This window comes from Ptychodera flava, chromosome 1 (assembly GCF_041260155.1).
Source record: "Ptychodera flava strain L36383 chromosome 1, AS_Pfla_20210202, whole genome shotgun sequence".
Lineage (NCBI taxonomy): Eukaryota > Metazoa > Hemichordata > Enteropneusta > Ptychoderidae > Ptychodera > Ptychodera flava.
The window spans coordinates 34,812,138-34,834,248 of record NC_091928.1 but is presented as its reverse complement, the minus strand read 5'-3'; the positions used below and the strand labels follow the sequence as shown (position 1 = coordinate 34,834,248).

Genomic DNA, 22,111 nt, shown 5'->3' with positions numbered 1-22,111 from the left:
TGCAGTAGAACATTCCATTTCTTCTGATATTGTAATCGTTTTAACATTCTGTGACTTTTGCTTTTGTTTTCGCATGACTAGAGGCCAAAACAAATGCAACAAACAACAAAACATTTGTGTTCCTGTAACGAATCTCAGAGAACATGCCTCCTATAAGTCAGTCTTGATTTTGTACTGCTTCAGGGTCGTCACTCGACAAAACAAAATGAAATAATTTGATATATTTACACTGAAGATTTGAAAGAGTAGATATGCCAAACCAAGTTTCAAAAAGTGTATATTTAAGCAATAAAGCACACCCAGCGACGGTATACCACGAGATTTTGACCAGTTCACGACATATATGCACGAGCGATAGCGAGTGCATATATGGAGTGAACCGGTCAAAATCGAATAACAGTATATATTGAAATTCTGAAATTCTGGCGTGGAACGTGAAAAACGGATTTTTGCTCAGCCTGAGAGCTCGCGTGTATGCCAGCCGCGGTATATCGCCGATATACCAGGGTTCTTTTTCTTGACAATCAGATCGCTGCATTTGCGCCATCAATATACTGGTATGATATAATTAACCACAGGGAAGACTCAATATATTTCGTTTTGCACATTATTCTTTTTGCTACAGTTCTATGATGACGATATAAAGTGCTAAACGCAATAGTCCAACGACTTATGGTGTATGGGCAAAATGACAAAGAATAATTTTATTCTAAAGATTACTGCCAATTTTGGCATTTTTGGTCAACAAGGAAATGCAAGTACTGGATGCAATAAGTAAAAACAGATTGATTTCGATTGATTGTTTCCTACACCGGATGAAGACTCAGTGACGCTAAAAGTTTCTTATTGACGACGTAATGTGGATATTGTAGTAATATTTACAATAACTCATGAAAATCTATCTCGTTCAAAAATTAGTGGAATAATATGTCGAATGCACCCGTCGCCAAGGTCGTTTATTGATCATTTTCCATATCGTTTTATCTTTAAGCACGTTCGAATGTATTATTTTCGGCCTACAAAACGAGCTTCTGCTTTGTCTTACTTTAGTCTTTCCTACATGAATGGCGCCATCTATCAGAGCAAAAAAACTAACGACTTCAGTGACTTGATCTTCAATTTTCCTGAACCAAATGTTTCCTTTCTTGCAATTTTATTTGACCCTTCAACATTTGCGATTAGTTAAAGACTAACTGTTGCAGCATTTCACTCTCCTTGAGTTTAATTTTCTTAACATTAATATAGTCAGTGATATAATTGTAGCCCAGTATCATCTTTTTGATTTCAAAAATTGTATTTCCACAGTTTGGAATAACATAACTAGGGGAATAATTCTGCGATTTATAATGCATCTGCTTTCGCTTCAACTACAGTTAGCATATTTAAACTACCAATGGTCTCAGACTTTTACACAGGCGTATTTGTTGTCAAAATTCCCAGTTGCTAGGCAACATGTAATACGATACAGTTGTGAGGATCTATCTTTCCGAGGTAATTGGTTAGAGAGCAGGAACCCATAAACAACGCTGTCCGAACAGCGCGGTGCAAGAACGCATTGCTGCTCGATTTCGTTCTCCACAATTTACCAATCTTATTCGGGACATAGCTTCAAAGATGTTATTTCTGCGCCATGTTGAGCCGTAGAGCCACCTACCGCCCGTACCGCCGGGAACTTGCCCAGGATCGCTTGCAGGTTTTGCAGAGAGGCGTCTCGTGGATCGACGAGCTACAGTTCATCGTCGTACTCCTTGGTCCCAAGAACGTCGGTAAAACGTGTAAGTAGTCAGATGTGTTCGGTGCCAGAGCTAGGTCTTTCCGGAAAAAGTACGGGTCAGATATAAACGATCTTCGAATTTAGCTGAAGTCGTAAAAAATCCCGTTCGAATGTCTGTTAATGCAGTAGCCAGAGGAATACTGCTGAATTTATTTACATGACAGCTTTACGGTGTCAGTAGTGTGTAAATTTGCCAGCTAAATTATGAGCCAAGATGTCGAAACACAGACATAACTTTGGTGTAACCATCGCAAAACATAGAGATATACTCACTGTGTGCTGGATGCAGAGTTAAACACTGCGACCTAAAGATTATTTTAGTAACATATAGTGTGCATTTCGGGTTTGGCTCTAGCTATGCTTACAATTTCTGTTCGTATTTATGTGAACTTAAGTTCTCATCTGTACAACAAGTGGCACTTAGATAACAGAAAGACTAGCTCATGCAATGCACATTGCATCGAATACTGTGTTTTCAGTCGTTGCGTTTCTCCGTATCTTATCTCCAAGTCGCAGTCTTCATGGGTGCACTGATCATGAACGCTAATCTATTTTAGGGGCACTTTTTGCACTGGTTATTCCAAATATGTTTGCCTTTTTGGTGTTAACACATACATAAAGCATTCATTTTCAACGAGTAACTAAGTGTTAGTGACCTGAACAACCTTAAGTCATCCAAACTTGTTCTACACCGTGCACAAGGCCATGCGATAGCCAACCAACCACAAGATTTTTGCACATCTCCGCCGATAGTTTCACGCGTAAGTTGTAAGCTCCTCTCGCGCCGTATAGCGGTACATGGCACCATATATCTTTCGCAATATAGAGTCCTGTTGCCACAGTCCGATTACCCTGAAGCGCTCCAAACACCGAAAATACCGTCATGAGAAACCTGTCATTTCAGGTGACATGTTACGAATACTGTGACCTTAAAGTCAACCGATTTACACATTCATAGGTTTCAAGGTTCTTTGTGGCTAAGTGTTGAGTTGCTGTAGCTTCTAGTCTTGTTCAGGCTTCATTCCTATTCACTTGTTCATTAGTTTTTAAGATTTATAACTGATCATGGGAAATTGTAGGTTAGTTTACTTAATAATCTACATGATCAGTAGATCCGTAGTAGGTTAGGGATTAACAGCAAGGTATGACATCCCGATAACAGTCACACACTTTCCGTTATGTCTGGTCACAACTGCTATGATCAATGATGAAATCCCAGAAGCAAAGGCGCGTAATAATCAAATAATTCAGCATTATCTTCGTCTTTATCAGCTAGTTTTGCAAAGTGGGTAATAATACTCAAAAAGTCAAGCGTTCACAGCTTTGAATTTGTCGAAATTTCATAGATACAATCCTCAAAATAATGTTAAAATCAACTCCGTATATTGGTTTTCTGCTATCGATTAAGTCATTTGATTCGCCCTTTACTGACATGCATGACAAACAAGTTATACAAGTTTACCAATAACACGCTTTTGACAAAGTTCAGGCATCGTTTCCTCTATCTGAAGACTTTGCTCGCAATCTCGTATATGTATAATATCTCTCCACAACTTGCCCCGCCAGTCAAGCATAATTCAATCTTCGAATTCATCGAAAACACGTTGTTGACAATTGGGTATACGATGTTAATTTGTAATATTGAACAGGGCGCTTTTCAGAAAGATGGTGAGACAGGCAAAATGACGTGCATAGTCGGTCGGACAAACAGCGAGACAGAGACATAGAGACAGAGGGAGGGGCAGACATAGACAAACACATATTTACGTACGAACCTCGTGACGGACAGGATGTCGACATATGTAATTATTAATCGGTAAATTCCGTGTTTGGCGCGTGACTTGGCCATGGTTAATTCTATAACGCACGCATGTGGTTGTGAATTTCTGATTTACTCGTCGCTGAAGTCAAAGGTTAAACAGTAGAAGATATCAGATAACGTTGCACATACAGTGAAATATCAGTCAGTAGCTTTTTCGATTTCAAATAAATTACACACCATTTAATACTATTATCCGTACCTTTAATACATTTAATATTTGTTAAACGTTAATTTTTTCTTCAGCGCTGACTGCTACATTCACGAAGGGTCGTTACCATCATTTGGACCTCGATCCACATGGTAAGTGACATGTTTACAAACTTTAGGGTTTTTCCTGGCATTTTAATTGCCCCTTGGTGACATAATGGATCGATCTGGTCTTCATCCCGGCCTTTGGAAGGACTGCCAGGGGTCAAATGCTCACAAATGAATGTTAACGAACAGAAATTCTTAAATTTTAGCCTTACAATGTGTATTTTTTTCCTACGAGATATAAAGTTCATTGACGATTTTCTGTGACGTTGCACTTTTTGTCGTACGACTTCCTGGGTTGCGCTCTTTGTCGTTCGAGGAAAATCCGAGCCAAAATTTAAGTCATGTACTTTTGAGGCGCATTGTGCGTTTCCCTGGCCAGCTTCCATTCATAGCTCTGTCTTTTCAACAAAAGGAAATAAATTGTTTTGCTAAATCAATGAGTCTGCTTTTCACTAAATAGATTTGCACTATTTTTTGTTGTGAAAGCGAATTTATATAGTTATACATGTAATGATAAGACCTCGATCGTGTCAACCTTAGAGAGTGGTAAACAAAACCTTATCTTTCAAAGAAAGGCACGATAGAAACGCACTTAAAACTCAGTGTTTATGAATTTCATATACATCTGTTGAAATTTCTGACGTCATCGATTCTGACTGATGTTTGTGTCAGGCAGCTCGCTGCTCTGCTTCTCAGAGAATATTTACCAAATATTAGGTATTCAAACAATTAATTGCCCCCGGACGAGAGATATTTTCGAGCAGCTGGGCGAGATCACGTGACGCCCATCTGTGCTGTCATTCCCGGCCAGGTCATAATATTATGAAGTAAGTGACGTCACTGCAAAGGAGGTGCTGACATTTAGAAATCTAGACCCGCAGAGTGCATGTAATGCTATACAAGTTTTGTCTCTTCATTTTGTTTTCTGTGTTGAGTTTTGACTGGTGAGGAAAAGCTGTAGACATGACAGAGGTGACACTTCTTGATGCCACAGATATGATCCCTTCCAGTATGGTGTCGCATTCAAAGGTTGTTTCTTATGTATGTCCATTATTTTTCTCCTCAGCCCAGATTTTGAACTAAAACTTTGCAAAACCAATAGCATACACTTTAAAGAATCTAGAATACCTTATGACGTAGATCCATATATTTATAAGATTTATCAATTCAGTTTTTCAAATGTTATACAAGATATATAGAGTTTAAGCAAGTTACACGTACACACACCAGCGCAGACAGATATATATATATATATATATATATATATATATATATATATATTATATATATATATATATATATATATATATATATATATATATATATATATATAAACCGTACTCTCTGTGCCCAAGTTCAGAGGTTGCCATAAAGCCATCATGGTGATAACCGGGAGGGCACATTGTATACATTTTGTGTATATACATATATACATATATAAATATATATATATATATATATATATATATATATATATATATATATATATATATATATTGTCACTTTCAAAAACAACTAAAAATACCGGGTATTAGAAAACATGTCTTTAAAGATTTATCAGAGATATCTGAGATGACAGCTGGAAACTCTCAACTTAAGTGAGGTGGACGTGAGAATTTGCACACAGTGCGAATACATACATGTCAGAGAAAGACGAGGACGGGTATGATCTGCATGTAAGTTCAATGTTAAAGACAGATTGCTCTTCTAATGAGATTTAGATAGAAACTCAGTGTAGCAAAGACTTTCTTTGACTTTGACCCCAGATTGCGTCTTCGTACCTTGATGTCTGTTGTCATAGTTTAATAAACCAAATACCACAATCCCTTAATAAGGTTCATTGATACCATTAGAGCGATTAGTTGTTAATATGACGATGCTGTCAGATTTGAGTTCCTCAGATTTTTTATCTCAATGCAACGTTATTCTCGCAAACGCGTTTTGATTAAACATTGACCGATTATTGAAATGGCATTTTTTAGAATAGGCTAGAAAGATTCATGTACGATATTTATTGACAGTGTGAAATTATACCAGTCGATGTGTACGCACTGTGACTCGCAAGGTTTATGTGGAAAGAATTCAACACGATTGGAACTAATTTGGGATAATTGGATCTTCATATTTTTTAAATTTCTCAAAAGTATTAGGTGCAATATTATAGCTGAATGTTGCAATATAACAAATTACTCATAAAAACAAGTGTGTAACTTAAAGAGAAAAACAGATGAGCTTACATTTGCAGATTAAAACGACCTTATTGCACCATCCAATTATCCCAAATTTGTTCCGATCGTGTTACTCACTTTTGCGGATTATGTATATATTAATCCGGATAAAGATAATTACTTAATTTCGCGATCTCCTCTGCCGAACAACGTGCAATTTATGGTAAACAGTTCTATCTACAGGCTATGAAATGAAAATGCTAGATACAGACCTAGTGACATACTTTCTTCAGCAATCTTGATATTTGTTTAATCATCGCATTACTTCGAGGGTAAAGTACGACTTAAGGGGCTGCTACTGACCGACTACTTCTAGCACTTGTTTATCTCGACCGACGGTATTTTCGTGTCACTTTTTATCAACAAAACGGTCAAGGTCATTTCGGGACTTATAGTAAGATTTTTACTTTTTTTGCTTTATGCGGGTCCCTCTGCCATGTATCTAATCCCAATTTCATGTACAAATCTCTTTGAACAATTGTATTGTGCGAAGAAACCATGCTTGTGCCTCATCGACTAAGACAGGCTCTTATACAGCCTCGGCTTTGCTATGTACCCTAAAACGATCTACCGTTAAAAACTTGAAAAACTTAAAATGCGTAGCAGAACTGGGTTCGCTACTTCTGCTCATACATGACACCACTGAAGCTTAGAATCAAAACAGGAGATGGTCACACCGCGAAGCCAACGAGGGTCTGACAGCCTCTTCCCCGTCCTAATTCCCAGTCCCTGTCTTTCACATCGTCTCTGTCTGTCTTCGCCTATGTGGCTCTGTCTTTTTATCTCTTCGTTTCTCTCTATCCCCCTCCCCTGTATCTCTCTTTTTCTGAAAGTTTACGGATGGCCCAGTTTTTGATGAATATTTCAAGACTCAAGGTCTAAGAATTCTATAATGTGTAGGTTCACTATAATTCGTTTCAAGACAACGGCAAACTTTTAATTTCTTGAACGATACTAATGAAAAGAAAATTGAATGTCCATTGAAAATATTGCAGAGTATATAACATATTTCAAAATTCTATCATAGGAAGTAATTGCAAATCATATCAATTTGACAAGTTGTTCATTTCAAATTATTTATCATTTTCAGAATTCATCTATGAGACGCAAGAACTTGTCGACAATGAAATAGCGCCGTTGCAAATTATGGATACAAGAACAGGGGTAAGCACGAAAGAACACATATGACTGTCTGTAACGAATGAGTACAGCTTTGACAAGGAGGTGAAGGGAAGGGAATCGCGTCTTTTCCAAACCGAGGCCACTTTTCTTTTGGGCCTGTTTTACCAAGCAAGCGTCAACGACCTTTAGTTGAGTAAGGTTTGCAGTTAATTGATACAAACAAAATTAACACGCTGCACAGTTTTGATGACAACGCACTAAGAAATGCAGCTGGGTACGTACATAAATCTGGTCAATCGAGATTATCGACCTGAGAGTTCATGTTAAGAACATGTTTTGATCTCGGGAAAAACAACAAATTCCTACGAGACGGGAGTGATGTATGAAACGTATAATATACATGAAAACATCGTGATCCAACTGTTTCATTTCGGTAATCGTCTACGGTAAATATAAAATGACCAGAACACACTTCGGGTGATCGCATCCATTCTATGGAAACCAAAGGCTGCTGTGAGAAACGTAATTCGTAAAGCGAGTGTCTTTATGATAAACTTCAAAAATTCCCACACCCGTAGCAAATTCTCCTCCGACAAAAGTGTTGATCGTGCAACTTGTCCGCTAAATCAAACATTTTGTATTTTGATCACTCCTCGACTGACCCTGGATTTTGAAAACATGTAGAAAAGCGAACATTTAAAGCCACACTCCAAAGAAATTAGATTCAGTTCGTTTTCACTGATCGTCCTGCCTCAAAATGGTCAGAGATTCACGTTACGCTTCAGGTTCAACCACCTCTTCAATCACGTGCCGCAAACAATACAAACAAACAATTCCAAAGCGGGATCAATATCTCGTGCCCTTGCAGATAATCAGCTGCTCCAGAAATAATAAGTATGCCAGACATGCAGGTACAATTACTGCCGTTCTATCAGCAAATCTGCCACTAAGAGTTCTAACATTTAGTTTAAGTAGTATGCCCCTCGAAAGTGAAATACTCAAACTTTTGCTCAAGCTGTCCTCAATGAAACCTTCAAGCATTCCTTTACAAGTCAAGAATAAGAAATAGGGGTCACCATGCAAAGTTTGGTACCTTGAAACAAATATTCTAACATGATTACCAATGTTTGAAATTCAAAATGGCCGCCATCCCATTGTGAACTCTACAGGGAAAGATACAATTTTCAATTTAAGAAAAACTAAGACCGTGGAATTTTTTCTTTCTCCAAGAGCTTTAAAATAAGCCCTCGCAAGGGGTAGATCAGAAAAGAATTGTGAAAAATTTGAGAGTCTGAATATATGTCCCTGAGGCGCATTCTACCTTAATGATGCAGTCATGTTGTCAAGTGGCGATCAAAACCTTCCTGAAATACTTGTGAGCACTTTGTAGACTGAAAGAATGGCTTGATTTTTGTATACGCAATAAAACGTTCGATGCAGATAGAACTTCCTGCACATCGAAGGTATTCGCGGGAGTCTCATAACAGCTGACTGTAAACTTCACTGCACCCATGACATTGGCACTTTTCGCCGTGTTTGGACTCATTTGGATTCACTTCCGGAAAACACTTTTGAAGGGCCACTATTTTTCGCCCAGCGTCAGTTTTCTGCCCGATCTATAAGACATCTGCTGTACTTACTCGACAAACATATTGTTGTATTTTGCGCGATAAATCCGGCATCACCAAACAGCAACCTTACTACAAAATAATCAGGTCTCAGGCTTTGTGAATTGTAGAGAAAATTTGAGAATATCTGGTTGCATCGTTGGTAGACAAAGTAGCAAAACTAGCATGTGTATTTGTGGTTATTATCATTCCATCACCTCGACCATCATCATCATCATCATCATCATCATCATCATCATCATCATCATCATCATCATCAGCAGCAGCAGCAGCAGCAGCAGCAGCAGCAGCAGCATCATCATCATCCAGCCGCCTATGATGTATTACGAGGAATGTGGTGTTGAAACTCATCTTTCGTTGGCCACCGCACTTGACAAATTGTTACAAAGACATCGAGCATTAGAAGACAAGAGCACTGCGTGTTTGATTCGCAATAGTTTACATTATATTTCATGAATAATTAGGTTGACCTTGTGTAGGCCGTCAAAGTCTATCTCAGATAAGTCCGTTTTAACCGGATTCCACGGTGAAAATCTTGCCTACCCATCTAAGGTCAGATTAAAGTATTTTAATTGGCGAACAGCTGGACTTTACATCGCCTAGTTCAGGTTCTCGGTGTCGAACGTTATTGATAAAATTCCTGCAGAATTCTTCCAATATCGGACTTCGCAAGGCAGTAGAGACGAATAGAAGTGGTTCACGGTCGTTATTCTGCTTGAGTAGAAGATAACTCATGCTTTTGGCGTTGAATTCTTGAAGGGAACTTAGCTTCCTCCCTCTATCGGACCGATGGTGTTGGAGCCGCGTCAGTTTTACTATCAGACACACAAGGGGTTAGTCTGAAAGCCTGAATGTCAAGTATTAGAGAGGAAGTGTGTCAGGAATGTCGATTGAGGTCACTCGTCATATATCCGCCAGACTTGTCCGTTCGCCGCGATTTCACTCGTGCCTGATAAAATAGAAAGATTTACCACCATAACCGATGGCGTATAAGAAATTGGTTTATCTTTGCCTCGAGTCGTCAACAGCTGAGCTACGTTTGCACATGGCATTGCAGCCATTCACTTCACCACACATACAAGACTTAGACAAAGACAATGGGTAAATTGTGCTTAATTACCTCGCATGGAGAGAATGAATGATGTCTCTGTATCGTGAGTATGGGATTATTTACTTGTGTATATTTTATTATTCTAATCACAAGGAAGAAAGCAGGTTGTGTCTTGAAGACATGGCCACAACACTTCAAGTCGGGGAAGGTTTCATCATCGTCTACTCAATTACAGACAGAGACAGTTTCGAAGATGCCAAGCGATTTCAAAGTCTCCTGCATCAAGTCAGAAAGACCAAAGACGTACCAATCGTTCTCGTAGGTGAGTAGACGTTAAAGTTTTATCGCCGCGGGGGGCGCTAGTCATGGAAAGTCGTTCGTCCCGAAGCTCAACTTTTCCTTTCTTGTAAAAAGATATCATGTCCAGATATGAAAATGGACAAAAATTAGAGACAGATACTTTAATATTTAACTGACTTTCCTAAATTAAAATTCCTGGTAATTTTTGCGTACTGTTAAAAATGTGTCAGTATCGCCATTTATCGGTGATTAAACATGTTGTTATGTGATGGAGCTGTACAAACTGAACAGCTTTCTTGTCAATTAATTTTCCTTGATCTTCCAAGGTTTTGTAGAACTTCTCCTGTCGTCTAGCCTATGTCGTCAATTACCCTTGCTTACATAATCTAAGGTACAATGCACCTCAGTCTGGGACAGATATTCGGGCTCTCAATTTTTTGTAACCTGGTGTGCCACTCACGTGGACTCTTTTTAAGAGTCATGGAGTTGTGAAAGTATTATTTTTGTGAATATCGAAAATTTAATTTTACCCGAATAACATTAACACAGGAATGGCGGCCATTTTGAATTTCAAGTGTCGGTAAATATTTGGTAATTTATTTCTCATATACCAAAATTTGCCGGATGACCCCTGGTTTTAATTCGTGATTTTGAAAGAGCATGGTGGAAAGTTTTATTGAGGAAACTTTTCGCACATATTAAAGTTTCTAAATTTCGGGGCGCGTACTACCTTAACAACTATGCTTTGTTTGTCGCCCAATGTCAAGGTAACAAAAATGATTTAACAGAGGAAAGAGAAGTTACGATCAAGGAAGGAAGAGACCTGGCATTTCAAATAGGGTGTTCATTTTACGAGGTGTCTGCGCATCTAGGGATCGATAATGTCAGGAAGATATTTCATGATGTAGTTCGGCAGATAAGGTAATCATCGTTTGGCAGCTTAAAGAGGCACTCCCACTTGGTAACATTTTTAAAACGTAATTTTTTAATGCCAACGGTCGATATTTGACGTGGCGACTGCGCGCGGATCGCGAGATATAGATAAAAACATGTCCTCAAAAAAGTAAAAGTTTGAATTCCGGTGGCCCACCTAAATTCAGCGTCCGAACATCGAACGTTCGGCACTGGGGCCGTTGTCAACTAAGCTATGGAGTACGAGTCTACGCTCACGCTGCAGTACGCCAAAGTACCAGGTCCGTATCGGTGATCGGTTATGCCCCGTGGGGCAAAGTCGAGTCTTACTGACTCGGAGAAAAAAAAAACAAAACAAAACGGAAAACAAAGTTTGCTTATTCCACCAGATTTCGCATAGGTGACCAGCACATACGTGCGGTTGATACATAGCGGCCACCGCGTGGCACGCGCGGTGGCCGCTATGTATCGAACCACGCGTAACTGTGTGGCAGACGACAAAATGTAGTCGAGGCGGCTAATATTTAACACGTAAAAACTGATGTTTATGTGGTATTGGTTAAAAATATAATACAACTGATTTAGAATAATGAAAACGACAAAAACTAAGGAGAATTTAATTACCTGGGGTAAAGGCATAATGCTGTATATAAAGTCTTTGCAGTGGGAAGTGAATTCATCACCTAGAATATCATCAATCAGCACAATAACAAACCCTCGGGGGATTTCGGGTCAAAATCAGACATAATCGTAAAACTTCGGGGTGTGAAAAATACGCTCGGGAAATGACATGTTTTTATCGATATCTCGGGAACCGCGCGCAATCGCCACGTCAAATGTCGACCGTTGGCATTAAAAATATGTGTTTTAAAGATGTTACAAAATGGGAGTGCCTCTTTAATTACATGTAATATTTCTTATGTCTTCATCTCTCTTCGAATTTTAGTTTTCGGCGATGTTCTCTCTCTCTCTCTCTCTCTCTCTCTCTCTCGCTCTCTCTCTCTCTCTCTCTCTCTCTCTCTCTCTCTCTCTCTCTCTCTCTCTCTCTCTCTCTCTCTCTGCACCTTTGGTCTTAAAAGTAGCACTTACCGTTCCTTTCTACTTGTTATTATGACTTTTATGTCGTAATAGTTCACACACGCAAAAAAAATTACAGCCAAAAATTCGCTCATGTGTTCCTCTTACAAGGCACATTTCCGTGTCTCTACAGCAACTGTTCCCTCCTTTATCGACTCATAAGCAATCTTCATCTCCTGTGTATGGCTTTCCATCCCAAAAATTTGCTTTTTAATTAAAAATGTTGTTTTCTTTATCGACCAGCAATGAATATGGTGGACACTTTATAGTTTTGAGATAACAGAATGCAATCAAACCAGTATAGTGAAACACAAAACAATGCCGTGACATTAGGTCATTTGGGGATATGGATGGATCCTCGCTTGTGCGCACAGCCGTTTATTTCTGCAATGCACCTTTCACTGACTCTGTCTGTTCTCCGCCCTAATATCACGCAATAATCAATTTGAAGAATCTTTAAAAAAGGGTCTAGACCTTCCCCTGTGCAAATGCTGCAGTGTGTTCCGTCGAAATTAGCACCTACGATTAACAGCATAAAAGCCGCTTTCAAATTACTCTTGTCTGCCCAAGCTGTTTTGTTACCGACTCTTAGAGGTGTTAAACACATGGGTCAATCACCAGCTGGAAAATTGTCGCCTTTTAGAAAATGATTTAGAGCCTCCAGATGCAACAACTTTCATCACGCAAATTTCAATCGGAAACTCTATAATGTTTGCATAGGCGCGGAACCATGGTACAGGATAATATATTATAAACACCCTATTTTTGCGAGGTTATGTTAAAATGACTAATTCTTATGTGAACAAAGATTTGCAAAATACAAGTCACGGCATAAACTATATCTCAATTTCAGAAAATACACTCTTTAATGCGGTCATAAGCTCATTGTTTTTGCAGAAAATTAATTGTTTGGAAGGGCCAAACTCTTGGCCTGCAGCCTTAAAACAGAACTGATCTCAGTGTCATTTGTGAATTATTTTGCAGGGCGGTCAACGATTACAAGGCCACGTTGGAGAAGAAGAGACGGCATCGAATGAATTCAACCAAAAAATTTATACATCGCTATCTCCTTTGCAACGGATTGAGGGCGCACCACCGCGATCCCTTCAGGGATGATTGGTAACCTCACTGCTACGCCTCTCTTCTTTTGCACAATTGAACACCGAAGATGGCGCCCCATCGGTTTTGGACAAGTGTTAGCAACTATGTAAATTACACTGCGGTTATATTATGGTCGTTGTTTTAACGGCTGCATCTCACAGTCTCTTTGCATTATTCTGGTCATTCTTTTTATCAGTGGGTAGGTCAGAGCCTTGAAAATGCATTAGAAAAGTGTTCCACAGAACAGCCCGTCAAACTGGTTGACAGACAAAGCGGAGGAAAGTCAGCAAGAACATATTATTTCCCCCAAACTTACTTTTCAATAACACGTTATTATGAATAGCTTAAACGGCCAGTGTAACACACTGAACGTATTTGAACAAACATGGTCACGATCCTAATTTAAACGACAACAGGGTTTTCCCAGTCCATAGCTTTATGATGCAACTTGACTCCTTGGGATTATGTTAATTTTAAAACTGTTAGCTGTGGGACCAGCCTGCTCCATTCATGCCAAATCGGCAAACCTCAGCCAATACGGTACACAGAGATACCATGTGACACTGGTATTGTGTATTTTAAACCTTAAGTGATCCTTTAGTTGGTTTTGAGAAAGGGCAAGGAAGGGCAATAACCTATTCCCTCTGATAGCAGAAACCGCATTTCACCTTATCTTAAAGTCAACCAGCTAAATCGGATATCAAATGCATACATCCCTTCATTAAAAATTTATGTACTTAGTCTACTGATTCTAGTGTTTCCCGGGTACCTCTGCTCTCATTTGAGCTTTGCTAAAAGTCGGTGGTACACCAACAACGATATGTGTCAAATCATCACAAATTCATGAACGGCAGTGTCTGTGATTAGCGAGGCGGCGCATTGATACCCTGCCATGCATGCTCCACGTGTTGAACTCAAATATAGAGTGTTGGCAACGTGTAGATCAGAACTGCAAAGTCTGTACTCGATGGAAAAGACTACATTAAATATTGAATATTCAGAAACAAGCAAACATGAACTGTGTACATATACGCTATCTACCCTTTACTTTGTACAGTATTTCAAAGAAAACGGTGTTCCATAATATGTTAACTGCCCTCCGTACTCTCCTCAAGATATTGTCAGCGATCACCAATTGAAGCTTTGATCGCCCTCAAAGGGTCAAAGATTAGTCTTTTCACTAACAGAGGAGATTATGATGGTCATTAAAAGAAATTCACTGTTTTCTTTGAAATACTACACACAGGTAGTATAAAGCGAGAAAGGCTCACAGCTCATGCTTCCATTCATCAAAATGGTTACTATTATAAGGTTCTTCACAAAACACCGGTATTTATGTCCGAGTGTATCGTGCAGCGGAGGTATTGTCACAGACGGGTAACGTCGAGGACAATACCGAAGCGTAAGATGTACGAGGACATAAATCCCGGTGTTTTGTGAATAACCTTATTATTGTGAAACTTTTTAGTCCGATCTAACCACAAAAAAGTCGAAATTATGACGTTTAATTAGGATGTTCGTTACGCACTGTACTGAGCGATCGCCGAGTAGACAGGGAACAAGTTCAGCGAGTCTGCTGAGGACATAGAACGAAATTTCAACTTGAACTCGCTGTGCACGTGGTCATTGTAGGTCAGCGGTATAATCACTCAAATTTACCTATTTCGGAATGACCAACATTCACTGCGTGAAGTACTGAATGTTTCGGAATACATTTTTTGGTAAAAAATGTAAAATCTTCTCGTTTTTCCCCTTGTGGACGTAAAGGTCAAAGGTCAAATATCGTCCAATAACATCTAACGTTATTGTATTCCGCGTCCTCTGATACCGAAACTTACTGTGCTTCGAAACCCCATAGGTTACAGACGTAGGTGTATAATAATTATTTATATACCATATTACATGTATCAATTTAGGGTCTGTATTCGACCATGCTTCCAACCCAGCACGGAGTATGCATCGCCAACATCCTCCTTTGAGTATAAGTAAAAGGGAACTGTCTGGCTTTGTGCAATCATGGCCAATGTCATTGAAAATAGTGGACATCGTCAATTTTTAAATCAAAGCAACATGTAACGTAGATTTCGCCTAGCTTTGTTTCCCGCAGTTTTAATACTGTAAGATGGAATACGCCTCTTGGACAAACATTCAGACTCATAAATTTTTCTAATACTTTCCTGATCGACAGTTTGTTGAGGCTCACTTTAAAGCTCTTTGAGTAAAAAACTTCACCGTCTTAGTTTTTCGAAAATCTACAAAAAAATTAAATCAAATAGTTGCGAAAATTAACATGATTAGAACTAATTTTTGAGAATAGGATCTTTTAAATGTTCAAATTTATCAAAGTGTTAGGTGCCCTATGGCTGAAAGTTGCAGTATTGCAAATTTAATTGCTCGTAAAGACAAGTGAATAGCGGAGAAGAGTAGACGAGCTTAAATTTGTTGATTAAACCAACATTATCACAATATCCAATTCTCCCAAATTAGTTCCAATCTTGTTAATTTTATTTTCCCATGAGCGTTGACACAGGAATGGCGGCCATTTTGAAGTTCAGATATCGGTAAATGCTAGGTCATTTGTTTCTCTAGTTCCAAACTTTGCACGTCAGACGAAGATATGTTTTTACTTATTTGTCGGACGAAATGTAAAATGAGAGTACCTTTTATTAAAATATTGTTTCTACTGAGTAACATTTGAGAGTAGATTGTGTATTGGTTTGAATAAATTACGAGCCATACTTCGATTTGTTCACGGACGAAGAGAGTGCCCCGTTTACTTGTCTGCATTAGGATACCTGCCACACATTTCATTATTTCGCAACCTTTCTGCAGCTCTGCCGCTTCCGCTCTGGACATCTCCAGCCTTAGTTTTGGCACTTTCACTCTCCTTGCTACCGTGGTTCGAATATTCAGAGCATACCAATATCCGAGAATGTACCATTTGCAGGTTGGTAACGCACGCTTGTAAGTACACAACCAAACTATGCACCCGGTACTGGTGGCAGTAGTTTTCTAGATGTTTTGGGTCGTAGACCCCCAAAAACATCCTGATGAAAAGGATTGTTCCATATTCTCATGTGCATCGATTTAGAGTAGCCGCGTCGTTCTTTTGGTCTCTTTCGCTTTGGATGTCTTAAAAAATGACGGGTCAGATCACACGCACAGGGACTGTTGGCTAACAATAGACTTACCGTTATCATTTTGCCGCTTGTCAGAATTACAATCAGCATTCAAGCAGTCATGTTCCGTTGTATTCATTGGCCTTATTTGATCTTTTGATCCTCCATTTCAAAGTTAAAGAAAAGAAAAAAAATACCGTTGTGCATTATTTTTGTTGGAGACCTAAGACCAAATCCAAACTGGAATTTTTCTTTGCCTAATGTCATACAGGCCCTCATTTGTGCACAATGTTATGTTTCATTCGTCTTTTTATCTATTTTTCTATTCGAGAGATTTGAAAAGCAATGTTACATACGACCAAGTACATCATGTTCGCAATTTTGTCTCCAGCAAAGGTTTATTGCGCGTTAGTATTTTGTACTCTCTCTCCCCATTCCACGCTACTCGGGGACTTAGAATAAATCTAGTGAATAATAAATGCGCATACCAAACTAAGCCCGTTGCGTCAGACCTTAAAGCCGTGTTCCACGCCTCAACGAGCGGAGTTCGATAATGATTTGAACCTCCTCCAAACGCGATTATTGGTGAAAGAAAACGTGGGAAGTTCGGTAACTCAGTGCATGATGAATGTGTCCATAGTTACATGTTCACCCGAATAAGACACACAGATAGTGACGAAGACACACAGATAGTGACGAAGACACACATATAGTGACGAAGACACACATATAGTGACGAAGACACACAGATAGTGACGAAGACACACAGATAGTGACGAAGACACACAGATAGTGACGAAGACACACATATAGTGACGAAGACACACAGATAGTGACGAAGACAAACATATAGTGACGAAGACACACATATAGTGACGAAGACACACAGATAGTGACGAAGACGTCACCTCCTGTTAGTAACTATTCTCAATTTCTATCAAACCAATTTAAATACCTTAATCGCTCCTCAATGCTTGAATCAAAACTATTAATTTTCCGACGAACATGATATTCTTATCAAATTCTTGTCCTCGATCCGACCTGCACCGCGCTTATTGCGCCAATCCAAAACGACTGCAACGTCTCCCAATAAATAAATAAAAGTAGAATACGTGCGTCAGTTCGAATTCGTGGTTATTTGTTTAAGGCTCTGATATCGATTTCATATTACATCTTTAGACTCATAGGTGTTTTAAGAAGTCCTTTTGAGGCAACTGAATGAAATCGCGAGGCATGGGCTGCCTGACGTTGGGCTGACTACTTGCGTTTGACCTCACCTAAAAATTCATATCTAAATCTTTAAGATCGTGCACATGTATGCATGCATGCATACATACATACATACATACATACATACATACATACATACATACATACATACATACATACATACATACATACATACATACATACATACATACATACATACATACATACATACATACATGCATGCTTGCGTGCATGCATGCAGACAGACAGACAGACATGCCTGCTTACGTACCGACATGCACATATATGATCTACATTAATTCATATTACACAACCAGAATCCCTCTGAAATTTTTAAGTTGACAAGGAAGTACTTGTACCGATTGACCCTGATTATTATTCAGTCATAGAAACGCATCTCGGGACTTTTTCTGGCATTTGGAAAATACGCTCCGAGTAACCACATAGCTTTGAACATTCGTCTAAAGTGTTATCACTTGAATATATTAATCAAGAATTACAAAAAAACAAATCAGGGAGGCATCATGTACATTTTGGTATTCGAGAAACATACAGCTATGTTTAAATTCAAGATACCGCTAAAACGTATATTATGTGTGGGATCTCAATTTTCGATTTTCACTAATACAAGTCGGCACAAAGTTAATTTTCTTAGAGCCCGAACAGCGATGCCCGAAGCGCATTCCTAATTTGCGTGGAATTTCGTGAAGAAATGGTGCTGCAGCCAGATGTGCGTATGTTCGAAACGTGACTTTCTGTCAGTTCGTTAGTTAAAACTCTGAAAAAGAAACACAATTTTAAAAGTATTTGAAACATACGCCGTAATCTAAAGCTTCGCGTCACGCTATGAAGACGGCACGTAAGCAACTGAGGGATTAAGTGAGCGCCCGCAGGTTTCGTTGCTCTCGGATGAAAACTACCTTCGGAAACGGTTCGCGGTACATTTTGTGAATGGCACGATTGCTTTTCTGACAAAAAGAATGTACTTTGCTAACTGCGAATCAACGAAGAGCCTTTGCCTTTTGGTTTCATGAAAAGCCCGGAGATGCCATCGGTTTACGTCCACCATAGAGCGACTGGTTAATGACGTATTTAACTGACCAGATAAATGTTCAACATTAAGTGACTGTTACGTCTTGGATCAAAGCGCCAGCGGGAAATCCCAGCCATCATTCTAACACATATGCATTTTTCACCTGAATTTTGTCCTCAGACAAAGATAAGGCAGAAAGGACACGGTTTTGTCATTACGATAAATCTCATTTAGCTGGAATAGTGTGGGTCTTTTCCAGCATGCAGTGACCACAAATGATAGAAAATATTACCAAACGTTACAGCTATTGTCTCAGTGAACTAACGATACTGACGTCGGGACAAAAACGTTATGATTACAACCAACTGCTTGAACAGATTCCTTGCTTTTGTAGCTTTTGCCACGTCCCCGCTGATAGAAGAGCCGTGCTTTTGCGAAAGACTGAGAAAAAACAAAGACTGGCTACATATCTGCAAAATATTATGCATATATATATATATATTTGGCTGTTAGCTTTGGCTGTTAGCTTTCACCACCCAGACTTTCTGGGTATATCATAGGTATTAACCCTTTGAGCGCCAGTCAAGTCTTGTTGCCGATATCAAAATATACACCAGTCAATTTTTTTCTAATTTTTGCTAAAATTTTGATAAAAATCTGAAGCCAATAAAATGTGATGTTCATTTGGTCTAAAATTGTCAAAAAATTAAGAAAAATTAAAAAAAATGGTAAAATGTTGCACACTATAATTTTGGTGGGAAAAATTGCAGCGATCAAAGGGTTAATTATTGTGAATGTCAGGTAGCACTTTGTTATCATCCCATTCTCAGGACATCTGCCCATCCGCGTGTTACGTTTCAGCGAAGCCTTATACACTGGCAATTGGTTACCAGCCTTTGGTGTATCAACTCGAAAAGTCAAGCTATGGAGCTTTCTTCCCGTGATCGACTCTCCCTTGCAGTTAATAGTACGCTCCTCAGATGATATCCGTTTCTCGACTATTAATATTAAGGCCGGCCTGTCAATGCTGACTCATTCTCGGAGCTCGTCTGAATCGACTCCACGTCTCCTGTCGAACTACCTCACGAACATATACGGAGTGCAGTCGTTCACAGAGACATGGTGAACGCCAGTAACGAGTCAAATTCAACTGCAGACCGACTGACGACGGAGCCCGGCTTCCAATGGAGCTACGTGCAAACAGCGGAGACGATAATCGCCACTACCGGAACGATCAGCAGCCTGGTCGTGATCGTGGTGATGGCGGCTAGGCCGTCCCTCCGTAAGCAGTTGACGTACCAACTCACCATATGCCTGGCCGTGGCCGACTGCGTGTCCTGCGTTTTCCTGGTCCCGAGAACGCTGCGTGGGTCTTTCGCGATACCGCATGGCATCGCCGGCGAAATATACTGCCGAACAATCAAAGCGACTGTCCTGTGGGTGAGCTTCGTGGCTTCTACTTACAGTCTTCTAGTCATAACTGTAGAGCGGTATCTGGCCGTGGTTCATCCTCTTTGGTTCAAAACGAGAAAATCGAAGATTTCATTGCCTCCATTGGTTGCCGCGATTTGGCTGTTAGCTTTCACCACCCAGACTTTCTGTGTTTACAACAATTCTTACGACGACCAGCGAGGGGTATGTCGCTACGAGTGGCCGCTAGGGGAGTGGTACCAAACTTTTGTCGGCATCGGGCTTTTCTTCGCCACGTACTTTATTCCGCTTGTTCTCCTGCTCCTCGCCTACGGCAGAATGATCTCCGTCATCCGATCCAAGATGCGTCATGTCGGATTCGGGATTCCCCCGGCTTACTATCTGGTCGAGTGGCCATCAAAGCCAAGCACAAGGTCGTGAAAATGTACCTGATCGTCTGCCTCGCTTTCTGCGTGTGCTGGGCACCCAATCAACTTCTCTTTCTCATCGCCAACTTCGGTTACCGGATCAACTACAACGGCGGCCTGTACAACTCGACGCGCGTTCTCGCGGCCGTGAATTCGTGCCTGAACCCGTTCATCTACGCCGTGTGGAGTCGACCGTTCCGTCAAGGCGTGAAGGCCGTCTTTTGCCGTCGTCGCAAGACATGGAACACCGATCACAGCTACGTGTCGAACATCAGCAGCTCCGTTCGCTCAACAATAGCCTAGTAGATTAAAAGTACTGATATTCATCGCAAAAACCCTTCTTTTAATGTAGAATGCGCCTTGGAGACAGATATGCGGACTCTCAAACTTTTACAGTTAGTTTTTGGTCTATCACTTGTTGGGGCTCTTTTTGAAGCCCATTGAGTAAATAAAGCTTCCACCGGGTTCTTTTGGCGAAAATCGAATATTTAAGTAACCCATCTAGGTACCTTATGGACGGCAGCCATTTTAAATTTTAAGCAAGTTCCAGTGAATGTTGGGTAATTAGTTTCTCTGGTACCAACATTTTCACTGTGACACCTGTCTTAGGTTTTGATTTCGAAAGGGTATGCTTTGAAGTTTCTTCACGGAAAGTTTGAGCAAGGCTTAAGTCTTTCAATTTCGATGCACGTGCTAGCCTCATACATTTTGTTGCCCTGTAGTGATTGTTTTCCTGATGGCGAAGAGTGCAATCGTGATGTTGATGACCACGATGATGATATTTATGAAACTACAACAATACAGAGAGGCTTGAGCTTTTCACTTCTGACACTGTACATGTTATAAGGTATTATGATTATATATATATATATATATATATATATATATATATATATATATATATATATATAATATATATGTATATGTATATGTATATATATGTATGTATATTATATATATATATATATATATATGTATATTATATATATATATATATATATATATATATATATATATATATATATATATATAATATTATATATATATATATATATATTTAGAAACGACTCAGTTCGAAAGAAAAATTAGCTTTGCAGTTTGCTTGATGTGTATTTTTTTCTATGTACGCCAGTCGTCCAACTGATGGAGTAATAATTAACAACGCACAAAATACACCAAGCAAAGAATGCGTCTTTTGTAATTTCCGCGCGGACGAAGTTCGGAGTACTATTGATTTGGTTCTGTGCGTGCGTGCCAGCGTCCATGCAGATATCTCAGACAAGCCCTGGTCGATTTTTTTAACTTGGTACGAGGATAATACACTATGGTATACATGTGCACGTCGATTGGTTATATAATACGAGTCGCCGCCAGGTGGCCATTTGGCTTCTAGTTTTTTTATGTCTACAGCCATAATGCAGACACGCATCCACTGATGTCATTCAAACTTGGCACATGCACGTCAAATAATTTTGCGATTTAATCCAATGTGGCTGATCCTTTGCCATTTTGTCCACAGCCGTATCTCAGACATTCCTTGACCATTTCCTTTTAAACATAGGACAAGGACAACACACTTTCACTTACACATGCATGTCAAAAAACTAAAATGACGGGTTTA

At 39.5% G+C, this 22,111-nt stretch overlaps 2 protein-coding genes across 3 annotated transcripts; both read left to right on the top strand.

Annotated features, from left to right (window-relative positions):
* The first annotated feature begins 1,493 nt into the window (after window positions 1-1,493).
* On the top strand, window positions 1,494-15,961 carry LOC139135993 (ras-like protein RAS2). 2 transcript variants are annotated; one of them, XR_011553075.1, is made up of 7 exons: window positions 1,494-1,775; window positions 3,840-3,896; window positions 7,170-7,243; window positions 10,034-10,202; window positions 10,948-11,101; window positions 13,154-14,371; window positions 14,582-15,961. XR_011553075.1 is itself a non-coding variant. In XM_070703816.1 (6 exons), exons 1-6 carry the CDS (start codon window positions 1,631-1,633, stop codon window positions 13,290-13,292), a joined length of 738 nt encoding a protein of 245 aa, XP_070559917.1. In that variant the 5' UTR covers window positions 1,494-1,630; the 3' UTR covers window positions 13,293-15,961. The 2 variants fall into 2 exon arrangements, 1 of the variants encoding a protein (XP_070559917.1); XM_070703816.1 differs by having other exon boundaries at window positions 13,154-15,961.
* Window positions 15,962-19,771: 3,810 nt separating this feature from the next.
* On the top strand, window positions 19,772-20,793 carry LOC139144319 (galanin receptor 2b-like). The gene is made up of 2 exons (XM_070715022.1): window positions 19,772-20,092; window positions 20,401-20,793. Exons 1-2 carry the CDS (start codon window positions 19,772-19,774, stop codon window positions 20,791-20,793), a joined length of 714 nt encoding a protein of 237 aa, XP_070571123.1.
* The last annotated feature ends 1,318 nt before the right edge of the window (window positions 20,794-22,111 follow it).

Excerpts from the sequence above, each read along its gene's own strand:
- LOC139135993 (XM_070703816.1), top strand. The coding sequence starts at position 1,631 with ATGTTGAGCCGTAGAGCCACCTACCGCCCGTACCGCCGGGAACTTGCC. Across the intron at positions 3,897-7,169 it reads TTTGGACCTCGATCCACATG|AATTCATCTATGAGACGCAA; the intron begins GTAAGTGACATG and ends TATCATTTTCAG. Across the intron at positions 7,244-10,033 it reads TTATGGATACAAGAACAGGG|GAAGAAAGCAGGTTGTGTCT; the intron begins GTAAGCACGAAA and ends TCTAATCACAAG.
- LOC139144319 (XM_070715022.1), top strand. The coding sequence starts at position 19,772 with ATGGTGAACGCCAGTAACGAGTCAAATTCAACTGCAGACCGACTGACG. Across the intron at positions 20,093-20,400 it reads TCAAAGCGACTGTCCTGTGG|AATGATCTCCGTCATCCGAT; the intron begins GTGAGCTTCGTG and ends CGCCTACGGCAG.